The following is a 14,539-nucleotide window of genomic DNA, read 5'->3' on the forward strand; positions in this document are numbered from 1 at the left end:
GCTTCTGGCATATGCATGCATGATCTGCTTAACTAAAATAAGAAGGCGTGTTTTCAACAAGTTGTCTGGTGCCCAGTGCCAGGACAAGAAGCAGTGGGCACAAACCTGAGCACAGGAGGTTATCTCTGAACAGCAGGCAGCACTTCTGTGCTGTGCAGGTGAAGGAGCACTGGCACAGGCTGCCCAGGGAGGTTTTGGAGTCTCCTCTCTGGAAATGTTCAGAACCCGCTTGGAATGGCCCTGGGCACCCTGTGCTGGTGGCCCTGCTGGGCAGGGGGTGGAGCAGATGGATCCAGAGGGCCTGGCCAACCTCAGCTGCTCTGTGTCACTGTGAAAACTGTCGTGTGAATACTTCACTGTGAAATTACGGTGATTGCTCCTTGGTAAAGGTTTCACGTTCACTTGGAGTTGAAAAGCGCTTGTAGTATGTAATAAACCGTGTGTTGTTAAGGGCCAGAAGGAAGCAGACATCATTCTAGGCCGAGTGCCTGCGTAGAAGTTGTAGTGAAATCCTAGTAGTGCTGTGTTCAAGAGATGTTAGGACCTCTTGTGGAGTACTGTACTTACAGAAGTACAGTGAACACTGTAAGGGCTGAGGAGGAACATGAGTTTAGAAAAGATAACCCACAGGAACAGAGGAATGAACTCAAACTGTTTTCCTCTGGGAATGAGAATACAAAGGAGGGACTGTGCCTCAAGCGTGCTAAAGAAAAGGGAGAGGAAAAGCTTCTCTTTTCCCTCTGGGAAAAGATAAGATAGTTATGGTGTTTGTACACAGGGCTTGTAGAAGGTTGGGGGGAATTTTGGGAAGTGCATTCAGCCTGGAGTAGATTCCTCTAGGAGGTTGTGTGAGGTCCCTTGTGGGCATGGCAGTGGCTGGTTGTTACCTCGTGCACACTGGCTCCCGCCTTCTGCAGTAGTCAGAGCTCAGCAGGAACCAAAAACTGCTGTCACATCTAGGATGTGGTATCAGCTGCTAGCATCTCTTAAATATGAGGTATGTCTTTGATAGGCAGAGTTTCCGATTCTGCACAAAACTGGTTATCAACAAATTAACATCTGATTTGGGGAAGAAGAATATAGCTTGATGCACAGTCCTTGGGCCAGAAGAATTCTCATTTCATAAAATACAGAGAACAAAAACCCTGTAATGAGGTAGAATTGCATTGATTTTAATCAATATAGTTTTTGTGTGTATATGAAATAGCTAATATTTGTATTAGCAAGCTTCATTCTCAGTATAACATATGTAACAAAATGATGAAAGTTGGCATATTCTCATTCAAAATGTATCAGTTTTCAATTTGTTTTGACTAGAGCTCTCTCAAGTAATGTGCTGCTACTTGAGTAAGGTCTCGTTTGTTGTTCACCATCCCAGGGATGACGAGGCTGGAGTGTTGTGGAATTTCATTGGTGCTATTTTAGTCAGCTGGTAAAGTCTGTGTTATAATGACAAGAGACACCTTCTGCTGAGCTCAGAGGTGCTTTGGTGTGTTTGATTGATGTTGAATGGAAATGAGGGAGAATCTGAAGCACAGCTACTTCTGTGGCACTGCCTAGAGAGGCTTTACAACCCTTCTTGCAAGGGGAGGGGAAATTTCATTTTAAATGAAAACTTTGATACTATTTACTGATAATACCCTAAAAAACAGCTGTTTGTGCTGAGACTGTTTGTAAAACCGATTCAGAAAGGGAACATAACTCTTCTTCTCTAATTTCTTGTACAGTTTTTGTTATATTTACATGTCAGATTTGGTACCTACTCCCACCAGTAGTTTTATAGGTTGCAAGAACCTTTCCATAAGTTGCAAGTCTGAATTTAATGAAATAAAGGAAACTTAGTGCAGTCTGGATCTAGCATCAGAAAAAAATATTGTCCAGTGTACAGATGTTAGAACTTGAAGTGCAGGATTGTAAGACAGATAAAGAAACCAGCATTTCCAATGATTGTTTGTGAGCTTAAGACAGAAGGGGGTCTTGGAAACTCTGAAGTTTTGTCTTATGGTGCTGGTGTTCCCTAGGGATCTAGTTCCTTGTCACATGGAAAGGATCTATTTGTAAGTTTTCAGTGATACACACTGTATTTTTACTGGACAAAATAGAAAAGATACCAAACGCTGTGGATAACCAAGAAGTTTACTTGTTGAGGAAGGGAACTTCCTTTTTTGTCCTGTAGCCGCAGTAGCACAGCTGGTTGTGCTGGGCCTCTTCGGGGCACTACTCAGCAGTGTGAACATGCCCTTTGGCTTCTTGGAGCAGTGAGATATAATTCTGTCTCTGTATGGGGGAACTGGTTATTTCACTAGCCCAGGGTCCTACAATACCACTCCATGCATAAGACTTGGATGATGTACTTTTTCTCTGATGTAACCCTACATTTCCTGGACCACTTGAAGCCAGAACACAGAGGTTCTGAAGTTCTGAACATCCTGAAAGGTCAGAATCTCTGTCTGCCTCATTTCTTTTCTTTTTGTCTTTTTGTCTTTTTTTTTTCCCTCTCCCATTACTTTTTCAGTGAACCGCAACTTTTGTCAGGAACTCTTCTGGTTTCCTTCCATCTCCTTCAGATTTAGAAACATGGATTCTGCTCCTCCAGTTTGTTTTTGTTTTTTGTTTCTCCAGTCATCTCTGAAAACTGCTGAAGCGTGAATTTGTGATTGTTCCCATGCTGTCTCAAGGGTGGCTTGGAAGCATCTCCCTGTTTCTTCTAAGGAGACAAAGCTGCCTTGAAGCTGGATAATAGAAAGAGTCAGCCAACATTCAAGCATTACTGGGGTTAGCAGAAAGATGCACACAATTAAAAAGTAATTTGGGGGATGCTTGTGGTGCCTGATGTGGTTTTCTTATGTGACTAATTTTGTATTATTTTTAGAATAACTTGAAGGAATCAAGACATCTGAGCCTTTCCATTTAGAAGTCTCTTATTTTAACCTTATTAATTTTGGTTCACGAAGTGCATTGAAAGGGATTTTTTTTCCGTTTGTAGAACAATAGGAATTGTGTGAAGTTTGGAAGGTAACAGTATCTTGGTACTAGTAATGTTTTATTAATCTAATTCATTTACAGGAAGTGTTCATTGGTCAAAATTTGCTTTCCTCAGCAGAGACAAAAAATTAATGGGCAAAAGAGCAGTGTAGGTAGGTGGCTATTTTTAGTGCACTTACGGTTCCTAGAGGAGAACCTTGTTCTAGGGGAGAGGGAGAGCCATCAAAACAACGATTCTGCTCTTTAAAAAGGCGGTGCAGTGAAGGAGGAGGTACTGAAAGGAAGAGCTTTGAAGTGCTGGTAATGTGTTCAGCACTCGCATAATGAGATTTTTGTTTAAAAGTATCTGGGAATGATGAATGTTTGAGTCTGTGCACTAAGAAGAAATTGAAACAATTGTGTTTACCTTTGTATGTGATTTTTAAAATGGTGCAAGTTTTTTTCTTGAAGATTTGTAAATGGGGTTCTTCCTGACAGCTTCCCTGTGCTTGAATGTAGCTTCAGTAACGTGTTGACTGTCAGTGTTTTGTTACACTTAATGCATTAAAATACCGTGCAATAATTGCTACGTTTCAGTAAATTCTTCTGTTCTACAGTATTTTCTAATCATGGTAAAAATTATTCGGGGTTTCACGATTGTAACTTTGCAGTAGTAGTACTGAGCAGGGAGAGGTGAATTCTGCATTTTGCTATATTGATGACAGCTACATTTTTTCACATTTACATAGTTTGCTCAGCAAATTAATGTTTTATTAATGGAAAACCTTGGTGGTTTCTTCATCTCAAAGGGTAAAAACTAAAAAACAAAAAACAAAACTAAAAAAAAACCAACCTTCAAAAAACCCAAATCTTTTTTTTTTTTTTTTCCATGAATTGCATGTTAAATTATATAGGCTAGTTTAGAACAGCATTGCATTTAATTGAGTAAAGTTGTCTTTGAAGATGGAAAGTTGAGTTGAATGGCGGTTGTTGTTGTATCGTGACAGCACAGAGTCAGTGGCTTCAGTTTTTAGTGGAAGTCACAAACCTAGAAACTTTATAATGTGGTTGGGTTTTCTATTTGTGACTTAAAAAGTGGAAGGGGAAAAAATAAACGTTTCTGAACAGGTATTAACACCATTTTAAAAGTAAAATTTATTGCTCCAAGTGGAAAAAGAACAGATTGCAGGTTGTGAACTAATTAGAGCTTACAAATTATTGGGGGAGAAAAACGTGGTCTGAAAGACACAAAGTTTAAAAACTGAGGCGTTAGCTTCTGGGTTTTTGCAAACAGCAAGTGAAGGGAGTGTGGGCAAGTTCCCAGTAACGTGTCATGACATGTTTAAAACTCATTAAAGTAAGATGAGCATCGGAGGCGGTCAGCCTGGAGAACAGCTTGCTTTTGTGATTACTCTGTTTTACATTTTGGTGCATGCATGTTTGAATTTAATGCTATAGTGCGGGAAGTCCCAGAAGTCTTTCTCAGGAGTTTTTTCTTCCACTTGCCATGTGTTGTTGCGCTCAGCTTTCCTTTCTGGGGTTTGAAAATGTGACTGTGTGCTTCCCTCCTTTGCGCTCCCAGCTCCTGTCCCAGTGTTGCAGATGGGCTGGGAAAAACTTCTGCTTAGCTCAAGTTGGTTTCTTGTGCCTGAAAATAATGTATCTGTGTGCTGCTTTTGCTTCCAAGGAGATCTCCAGGTTGTTTTAGCTGTCATAGAGCAAAGCTGGGTAAGTAGTTTACCTCCCCATTAGAGAGCATGCCTTCTCACTTGTAGCTTCTGAGGCTTGCTTGAAAGAAGCTAAGGCCTGAGCAGCCTGTAGTGTGGGATTACAATTTTGCATTTAGGTGAGGGCTCTGTTACGTGAGCCAGCAATTAAAGTACACTAGAACATGCAAACTGCTAACCAGAAGTTTGAAGCTCGTAGTTTCAGGTAGCCTTGTGCCAGGAAGACAGACCATCTTAACTGCTGTGATTAGGCAGATGGGTGACTTGCATTGTTTATGAATTTACTTATTCTGAAACAGGCAATAGAATCTCTTCTTGAGACAAATACAGACATCAGGGCATGGGGATGAAGGACTGGTATAGCTTGTGTGCTCCTACTCATGTGATTCAGGAGTGGCTGCTCAGCCCTGCTTATTTAAATTTGGGCTAGATCTAATACTTTATAAAGCAGTACCAGACAGACCTGTTTTGAAATACCGGATTCATACATGAAGTCATTCATTTATTGCGTATAGTCGTCAGCTCTCTTCTTTCTGTAGTGTTAAAATGGCTTTGTCTTGTAAAGGAAATCTATTTTAGGTCTGCAGTCTTCTCTTTCTATTCTTTTTCATTGTCTCTGACACTTACAAGGAATCTTACAGAGTCTTCTCATAGAAGGCTGTACCTACCGTGTGTTTTCTTTCCCTAAAAGTAGGTATTTTAGAGCAGAACATAGGACAGAGGGATGCTTTTGTAAGAATGTTTTCCATTGTGGGTTTTTTTAGTAATCAAAAAAAAGCCTGGTGCTTTGGACAAGAATGATCCTGATGTTTCAGAAACCCTGATGTAGAGGATGTAGCAGTCTGTATGAGTATATACTAGAGTAAAGGGAGAAACAAACCATAAACTTTCATGTAAAGGGAATGACCACTTAATTATAGAAGTTTGTAGTTCTTAGGGAATGCATGTGAAGAATGTAGCAAGCTCAGTGAGGAGCTGCGTGCTGTTCTCTACAAGAACAGTGCACCATGCTCACTTTTTTCATGAGAATTAACAAGTATGAATACAGTGCAAAGATAAGAACTGTTGGGAGTCACTAAGTTCCCAAAGGGGGACTTCCTCTGTGTTATCATGAATTTTTAAGTTAAGCCCCTGCTTTTCTTTTCTTGAAGTTTGTTGGGTCACTTGAAATAACTGAGATTTGAGAAATGTTTTTCCTGAAAGTCATCAGAATTGTGGTTAGGAGAAAAAAAAAAAAAACAACAAACAACAACAAACCTGTTAAACTGGAAAACAATAACAAAAGGAGGAAAGAAATGAATAAGGATACACTTTCTACTCTGAAAGTGAAAGGCTTAAGCAGCTTCATCTCAGTCTTTTGACAATGAATTGGACGAGACTTCACAGGAAATCCAGAAAAAGGAATGCTTAAAGGATACAGAGCTCCTCTAAAATTCAAGGTCGTTGTATACTAAAATGCGCGTTGAAATATTTTGTTCTGTAGAAGTAAAGTAGAAACTTACAAGTTTTCTTTTACAGCTTCTGTCTTATAGTTCCCCAGTTTAACGTGCTTAACTAGCACTATGCACACCCCAACCAGTTAACTAAGCATTTATTCTAAAGCTTAACAAATTTATCTATCTGTTCATTTATTTCTTGGCAGTTCAAGTCCTGCACCTCGTCTCTGTACGTTTTTCATGGCAGATTCTGTTCCTTTGGCACTGTTGTCTCATAGAACACTTATTTTAGTACCCAAAACATAAATTAACGGGCATTAGTCAATATTTTAAGTTCTTCCAAATGAAATTATAGGTTGAGGGTTTGCACTTTTATTGAGGAGCGTGAAAGTAACAGCAAATATTATTTTAGGATCTGTGAATTTAAATATACTTCGTTGTTGTTGTTGCAGTTTCCCAATGTGGAGGCGAAGGGACAGGTAAAGGAAAAACAAACCTGCACGTACTGCTTGGCTGTGCATGGTTGGGCAGGATGTCCTGCTAATTTCAGTATATCCTAGCATGAATAAATCAGGGGTTTAGGTTGCTGTTCATATTCTGTGACCTGTCAGCAGCCCTTAGGAACTAAGGTATCACCCCAGTTCGATCCACTAGTGGATGCAATCCATGCTTGTTGGACTTTTTTCAGCGTTCTTGTCCATCACCAGCAGTTGTCAAGAGTTCATCCTTTTGATAAAGTGAATTTGGACAACTTTGGAAAACAGAGTGCTTTATTCCTTAGTGCTTTGGCCTCAGCATACAGTTTCTTAGCAGTTAAGGTAATGTCACCGTCCTAACCCATTCCCTGTGGTGTGGTATTCTGCAATCATATAACAAGCCCATTCAGTGACACTTTCACTTGTTAGCCAAGAGCAGTACAGTGTCAGCAGACTTGCTGCTGTGAAACCTTATGTCTTATGGAGAATATCCTGCTCAGTGATGCAAGTGATGATTCCTGCTGCAGTGAATCCCCTCACTGTAAGAATCGCTCACTGAATGTGTGGAAGACTTCTTCACATCAAAATCCAAATAACTTGCTTACCATCAAATTTTTATAACCGCAGGCTACAGCAAATCACAAATTTGTATTTTGCCCCACAACAGTCTTGGTATTGTTTAAAAGCTCATTTTAGAACTTCTTGAACAGCATTCCTGTTCTCAAACACCACTTCTGAATGAAGTAAACTGCTTCCTCCAGCCACCAGTAGGGTAGCTGCATTGCCTTCTTTGCTTTCAAAGCTTTAATCAGATCATTCAGTGTCGTGAGTCATTTGGGCTTTTCTTTGCAGTTATTTAACAAAATTCTGATGCAACGTATTGTTCCTTCAAGGAATCTCCAAGTTTGATGATAAGGGTTTCCCTGTAACCGAGTTTGCTTAAGAACTGTTTAAATTTGGTTTCCAAGAAATCATATGAAGCTCCATTTTTTTCCAGCATTTCCATTTTAAATGTAGGTTATCTACCGTTTTTTTTTTTCCTCGTTAATAAACATTATACTTTTGATGTAATATGCATAGAGAAGACAATATAAAGTTTTTTTTAAAGGTATTTTATTCTAAACAGTGTGCATTAAAGGTGCTGTTGTTTCTAAGTTAACTTTGGAGATGAACTCTATGCAGTGGTGAACAGAACTAAAAAAACACTTATTAACAATTAGCTGTTGGAAGCTGTAAATTCTGCACAGTGCTTCTCTATGAGCTGTTAGTGAGCTGTCTCCAGGAACGTTTTTCTTTGTAGGAATAAGTATTTTGATAGCTTCCCTTTCAGAAATGAAGTGGAGGGGTAACAAAAGTGATAAAGGATACACTTAATAAACGATGCAGTACAGAAGCTTATGGCACCAGAGAGATTCAGAGTCACATCTTTAAAAGCAATGACAGTAAGGAGGGGAATGAAACCCAAAGAATGCTTCAGTACCTGTGAGTGCTTTTGCTGCTTGGAGTTTTTGAGAGCTAGTTGATGCATATTCCCAGTTGTTGGAAAGAGCTGTATTATGTGGGTGATGTTTTGTTTAATTTGAAAATAGTTACATTACCAATTTATGTAACTCCTAACTGCTTCCAGTTATTCAGAACATAGATTCACGACAAAACGTAGCACCTTTCATATTCTTATTAGGCTGCTGCTCAGAGAAGACATACCCGTGCCTTTGAAGTATTAATTTGGATTTTGAGTGCAAATCTTAACTTCCTTTTTCTGTGTGTTTAATACATAGATAAATTAAATAGTGTTATCTGAAATTTATTTTAATGTCTGAAATGTGGTGAAGAAATTATTCTCTCTCCATCCAGTTATCTTTCCTGAACAAGATTTAGTGCTGGAACTGCGTCTCCTTTTAAAAGCAAAACTTTTAAGATTCCTGCTTCAGAATCGTGCAGGGTGGGGGGAAGGATTATGTCATTTAAGAAGCAAGAACTTCTTCCAGGACTTGGCTGACCCTGAGAAGACTTGAAAGAATTTGGCATCAGATTGTAGCATCGTGATTTAAATTCTTACATTTTTCCCATCTGCAATACTGGGAAAGTGTGTTGAGACTAAAATTGATGGGAGTGCTTTGCTATTGCAACCCTAGATGAAAGTGTAATAATGTCACTGGCCAGGAATAATTTTTGAATTTTATGAAACCAACTGTAGGGAAAGAAAAAATGAAAGTTGAGGTCTTGATTCTGCAAACACTTCACCAAAAACAAAACTTCTATTGTGAGCAAGACTATATATCTTATTTGAAGGCTGAGTGATCCAATTTTTGATGAAATACCTTATTGAGAGCAGAAAAACAGGCAGTACTGTATTGTTGCTGGATTTACCAGGCTGTTGGGGTAATGAAAATTGACGTTTTGTCTTGATGCTCAGAATACTTATGACAATGTTTTCTGAAAAACTGGGAGGAAAGTATGAGATGTAGGGGGATCATCCCATGTCTGGGACTTGGGCCAGGTCTAAGCAACATTTGCAGTCTGAGCTTAGAGCTACCCCAAATTGGCAGTCAGTTTTATAATGTTGTGGCATAAAGTCTGTCACTCCAAAAGAGAATTGGTTTAGGATGAAAAATGACATGTTATTTCAGTTTTGGATATTTAAGCAGAGTTTACAGTACTCACTGAGCCAAAGTTTTACAACATGAGAATCTGACTGACAACCACCTGCTTAAATGAGAGTGTAACAGCTAGTTAATTTGTTTTTTGGGTGACCTTAATGGTGAACAGAGTGACTGAATAGGTATAAATTCAACACGTGGAAGATTAGTAAATGCATCTATCATGTCTTTCCACTGCACTACTTTCCTAATTCTACTTGGTACTTGTATTTGTGATGGTGTGCGAGGAACATCACTCTTCCAACGTGGAACAGGATCTAACTTGGAAAATTCTTTATGAAAAGAGATTAACACTTGAAAACATACTGAAAAAAAGTTAAGAAAAGCAATAATAAAATGAAAATAAAAAAGTCAGTGCAAAATTGCAGTTCAGACCATTAAACAAGTCTCCTACTTTTTCATTATCTTTAAAATAGATTTAGTAATTGTTTTAATTTTTTAAGCTGCACGAATCCTTGTTCTTTAGATGTGATGTAAAAACATCAGAGTTGTTTTGTGATGGTTTGTTGTATGGCTGAACCCTGTATGGTTGTAATCACAGTACAGCCTGGCTTTGTAGTGAGAAGGATACAAGAAGCAGGCTCTGGAATACTTTAAAGAAACGTGCTTACTAAAGCAACTTAATGTTTTCATTAAAAAAAAGAAAAAAAGTTTCCTATCCTTTGATTAACTTCACATTTTTGGGTCTGCCCTGAACAGTCACAGACTCCCTCAAGTATGTTTTAGGAGGACGTGCTAAAAAGCCATACATGCATTTAACTTTAACCCGCCTGTGCTCTTGGGAAACATTTCTGCCTTTGCAGAGTGTACCTTCAGTGTGCTTGCAGCCTCTGGAGGAGGAGTCACTGAGAAGCAAGTATGCTGCCAGGAAGTCGTGGCAGCTCGTAAAGATTTATTTTTCTTCAAAAATTCAGTGTTAAATGTTCTTAATGCTTTGAATTTTCTAGCTGTATTTAGAGGTAACAGAAGCTTGATGTGTTGTATGTGCGGAATGAATCATTTGGCCAGAATATTCTGAGCTGCTTCTATTTTTCTTTAATGTCTCTGGGGTGAAAAGAAAAAAAATAACAACAACAACAAAAAAATCAACAAAGGAAACACAAACTAAAAGAAAACCTTTCTTTAAGTTCAATATAACATAAAAACCGTAGCATTACCTCTTCCTTATTGATGCTATAAACAAATGGTCTGCAACTTACCATAATAATGTATGTGTGAATATAATCTAAGTATTTTTAAGAATTAGTTGTGCTCTCTTTCAGTTTATATTATGATTCTTCAACAACAACCTTATTTTTTTGCTTGCAAAAAGTAAAGTAGAAAAAGGGCCTTGTATGGAGTTACTTACTGTCAACAAACTCCATCTAATAAAAGAAAAAAAACCTTACTGTTTCTGCTGATGGTCTTCATCTGACTACGTAGTGCTTAACTGCAGGAAATGCTTTTGAAACTTGCTCTAAGTTCAAGTGCAGTGTTTTAGATGAATCAAAGATGAAAGTTTTGGCTGTGTCTGGGAAGGAATAGGTAGCAGTAGTGCTGTTTAAAAGAGTTTGAATCAATGATTTTGAGATTTGGGGGGAGGGGAGGAAGGAGATGGAGGAACAACAGCAACAAAACCCACAACTAAATCCTACACCTGCAGTAGTCTTGAAAAGAGAAGCCTGTTCAGAATCAGCTTGGAAGTGTCCTATCCTGAGTAGTGGTTACCCTTCTTGTACTGAAAGCACAGGGAAAGGAATCTGGGCTCCTTAGCAGATGGTCTGGTAGCCACTTGGCTCAGATGGGATGCAAGAGACCACATTAGGTTGTAAAAGGAAAGAACATTGTTCCAGTGTCACAGAGAGGGTGCTTGATCTTGCTTGCTTACCGACAGGCATGTGGATACTGTCCAACTAACTGCTCCAAAGTCTCTTTGCTGCTGTATCAGCAACCACCTTCCCTTGACTGTGAGCCCAGCTGGTTTGAGACAAGAGGGGATAAGGAGAAAACTCCATGCCCCAGTCCTTTGCCCTGCCAGGGCTGTTGCTGCTGGTGCTCTTCACTTTTATGTCCCCTGGATTCCTCTCTCAGACTTCTAGGAGCATTGTTTTTCTCTCTGCCCACTGCCAGCTTTCTCTTGTGGAAGTTTCTGTTTTGGAAAATACAAGAAATTTAGCAAAGAATTTGAAGCACTGGGATATATTTTACATGAAAATAAAGGATTTTAATTACACAAAACTAGTAAGGTACCTTAACTGTTGTATATATTGTGTACCACTTCTTTGTGAAGTTATGTCTTACATTTTGGAGGCTTAAGTATATACAAATTTAATTAGGAATGATGTCACACTTGGCTGACAGATAACTAAATGTATATACATTAAATGGGAGAGCATAATGAAGCTGACATTAATTTGTAGAGTAACACATCATTGTCTGTTTCAAGGCACTGAAAAAGTAGGTGCTTTGTTTGTAATAAAGTTGGCCATCAAATTCATATTTGTCTTCCACATAGCCTTTCTTGTCAGCTCTGTAAGTTGTAGCTTGGAGACGGTTGGCTTCTGGAACAGCCACAGACTCTCTGTGAAAAGTATTAGCTATTAGCATATTAGTTACAGTGGGCATAATTCTGAAAAATGATGACCGCCATGTTTCAATATAAGTTTTGCATGTCACTGTGTTTTGTTTTTTTTTTTTTTTTTTTTTTACAACTTTTCAGGGGACTCACCGATGTAATAAGGAGCAAAGCAGCATTGTTTTAATGAAAGCTTTATCTAATTTCTGTAGTACTGGGAGCAGTTATCTGTACCTTGCAAGTGGAACCCTAATGCAGGCAGTTGTCAGACTTGGCCAGGGTTAGCAGGTGGTTTGTTTTCTGGGTTAATCTCTGTTGATCTGTGTCTGAATTATTTGTGTGGCTCATTGGAAAAAAGGTATTGTCTGGCTAGAGTGATACTCAGCATTATAGGTGGTAATTTGTGTTGCTACTGAAGCTGTAACTTGTAGAGAAGACATACTTTAGTGTAGTGAGTCTCTTTCTTGTGAAGCAGAAGTCCAGCTTGCTTAACTTCCTGTTCTGATCGCTCGTAAGAGCAACAAACATAAAAAGCCCAGGAAGCAAAACTAAGCTTCATGAATATGTCATGACTACCAGATACCAGTGAAGAACAAAAGCCTGGTAAAGATTTCTTTTTTTTCCCTTAAGACATTCTGAACTTCAAGAAACATACTCATCCTGTCTGGGGATTCTATACGTTAAAATATTAGATTTCAAATCTGGTTTATTGCTTATCTGATTATCCCTTGACCTGCTTAATTATCGTTATAGGAGTTCCTTTATGTCCTTTGAGATTCTTTTTTTTTTTTTTTTTTTTTTTTTTCCTCATCTGTATGCCCATACACAGCCCATGAAGTGTGTGCTAGATAACGGACTGCAAGCTTTCAGTGCATCCCGTCAGTGGGGGTGAATACAGTAACCAGGGTTGATACTGCTGATACATCAACAGTGGACTGGCATTTCCCTGCTGAAATACCCTGCTTTCAGCTGCTTATGCAAATTGCAACAGCTTTATCAAGCTGAAACTTTTTGTTCCCAGTATCTGCTTTACCTCCTTGTCTTGCAGTCATCTTTGAGTTTTCAGCTGAAGCTACTAACATAGTTATATAATTAGTTCTAAGACTTATTTCATGAGTCAGCAGCGTGCCCTGGCAGCCAAGGGGACAAGCCACATTTTGGGGTGAACTAAACCCCCAATAGTCATCTGATCCAGCATAGCCAGCTGGTCAAAAGAGGTGATTCTTCCACTATATTTAGTGTTGCAGTCTTAACTTGAGTGTTACGTGCAGTAGTTCTGGACTTCACGTTATAAAAAGGACACCAGGATCCTTAGAAGCATCCAGAGAGGGGTAACAAAGCAGGTAACGGGGCTGGAAGGCATCTCCTGTGAGGAGAGGCTGAGGGCACTGATCTGCCTAGCCTGGAGGAGAGGAGACTGAGAGGCAACCTCACTGCTCTCTGCAGCTTCTAAGGAGGGGAAGCAGAGAGAGGTGCTGGGCTCTGCTCCTGGGAATGCGAATGGCACAGAGCTGCCGGGGGGGGGGGTTGGGCTAGGCAGCAGGAAACATTTCTATGCCATGAGGGTGGTCAGACACTGGGAGGGACTTGCTAGTGAGGTGATAGATGTCTGTTAGTGCTAAAGAGGCTTTTGGATGCTGCCTTCAGTAATGTGCTTTAAGTTTCAGCCCTGATGCATTCAAGGCAGTTGGAACTAGCTGATCTTTGTAGATCCCTTCCACCTGAACTGCTCCCTTCTGTTCATGGTTTTTTGGGCACACTAGCCTTTTATTGCTTCCATAAGAAGTGTGTAGAATCTGCCACAGTTCCAGGCTTCTGAGGAAAGCAATTTGAAGCTTAGTATGATTTTTTTTAAGTAGGTTAATTTCTCTAATTATCTGAATTATGCGTGCTCCACTTAACAATTTCCTACATAGAAAAATATTTTCTGAAAGTTTGCTGTTCGTGGCCACTAAAGTGAAGTTAATGGGAGCCAGCTGAGAATAGAAGAGAACAGATTAAGGATAGGTAGTGATTTGGAATGACATGCTTTGGAAGGAAAGCTGAGGCAGGATGAGAGAAGCAAATTCCAGGCCAATTCCTTAAGAATAGACTGGAATATACTGTTTAAGTGATACTGTGAAAACTCATTTGGATACTTCTTTTGGGTATTGCAATTGCTAAAAAGAAAGAAAAATTGAGAAATTCCTGCTTGTTTGTCCCTTTGGAGCTGGGTTTAAGTTCATGTGGGCCTAAGGAATAAGACTATACATACCACTGTTTTTTGTTTGTGTAGCTGCAGCTGTCCCATGGATAAATGAAGATCCTGCAGTTAAGGCTCAGAATACGTAGGGGCTGTGTGAATGCCTTACTGCTGACATTTTGCAACTCTTTAAAAAAAAAAATGTATTGTATTTTGGTTGTGATTGACAGCAGAATGAATCTGAGCCAGCAGTGTGTCCTGCAGCCAAAGGAGCCAACTGTGCCCTGGGCTGCACCAGGCCCAGCACCGCCAGCCTGGCAAAGGAAGAGGTTGTCCGGCTCTGTTCTCTGCCGTGCGGCCTTACCTTGAACACTGCATGCAGCTTAGGAGCCACAATATCAGAAGGACATAAAACTGTTAGAGAGAGTCCAAAAAAGATGTACAAAGATGAAGAGTCTGGAGGCCAAGACCTGTGAGGAGCAGCTGAGGTCCCTCAGTTTGCTCAGCCCGGAGCAGAGGAGCTGAGGAGAGGCCTGATGG

General features: G+C 39.6%; 1 protein-coding gene across 4 annotated transcripts in view; it reads left to right on the top strand.

Annotated features, from left to right (window-relative positions):
• Positions 1–14,539, top strand: part of CNOT2 (CCR4-NOT transcription complex subunit 2) — a 92,396-nt gene that overhangs the window by 29,110 nt on the left and 48,747 nt on the right. Inside the window, exon 1 of one of the 4 annotated variants that reach the window (XM_085221215.1) lies at positions 4,543–4,692. The exons of 2 other annotated variants lie outside the window; for them this stretch is intronic. In XM_085221215.1, coding sequence (XP_085077341.1) covers positions 4,567–4,692 — 126 coding nt within the window. In that variant the 5' untranslated portion in view covers positions 4,543–4,566. Of the gene's footprint in view, positions 1–4,542; positions 4,693–14,539 lie in introns of those variants that run through there. One more of the 4 variants, XM_085221226.1, reaches the window with a different exon arrangement.

Source organism: Meleagris gallopavo, chromosome 1, assembly GCF_905368555.1.
Source record: "Meleagris gallopavo chromosome 1, MGAL_WU_HG_1.1, whole genome shotgun sequence".
NCBI lineage: Eukaryota > Metazoa > Chordata > Aves > Galliformes > Phasianidae > Meleagris > Meleagris gallopavo.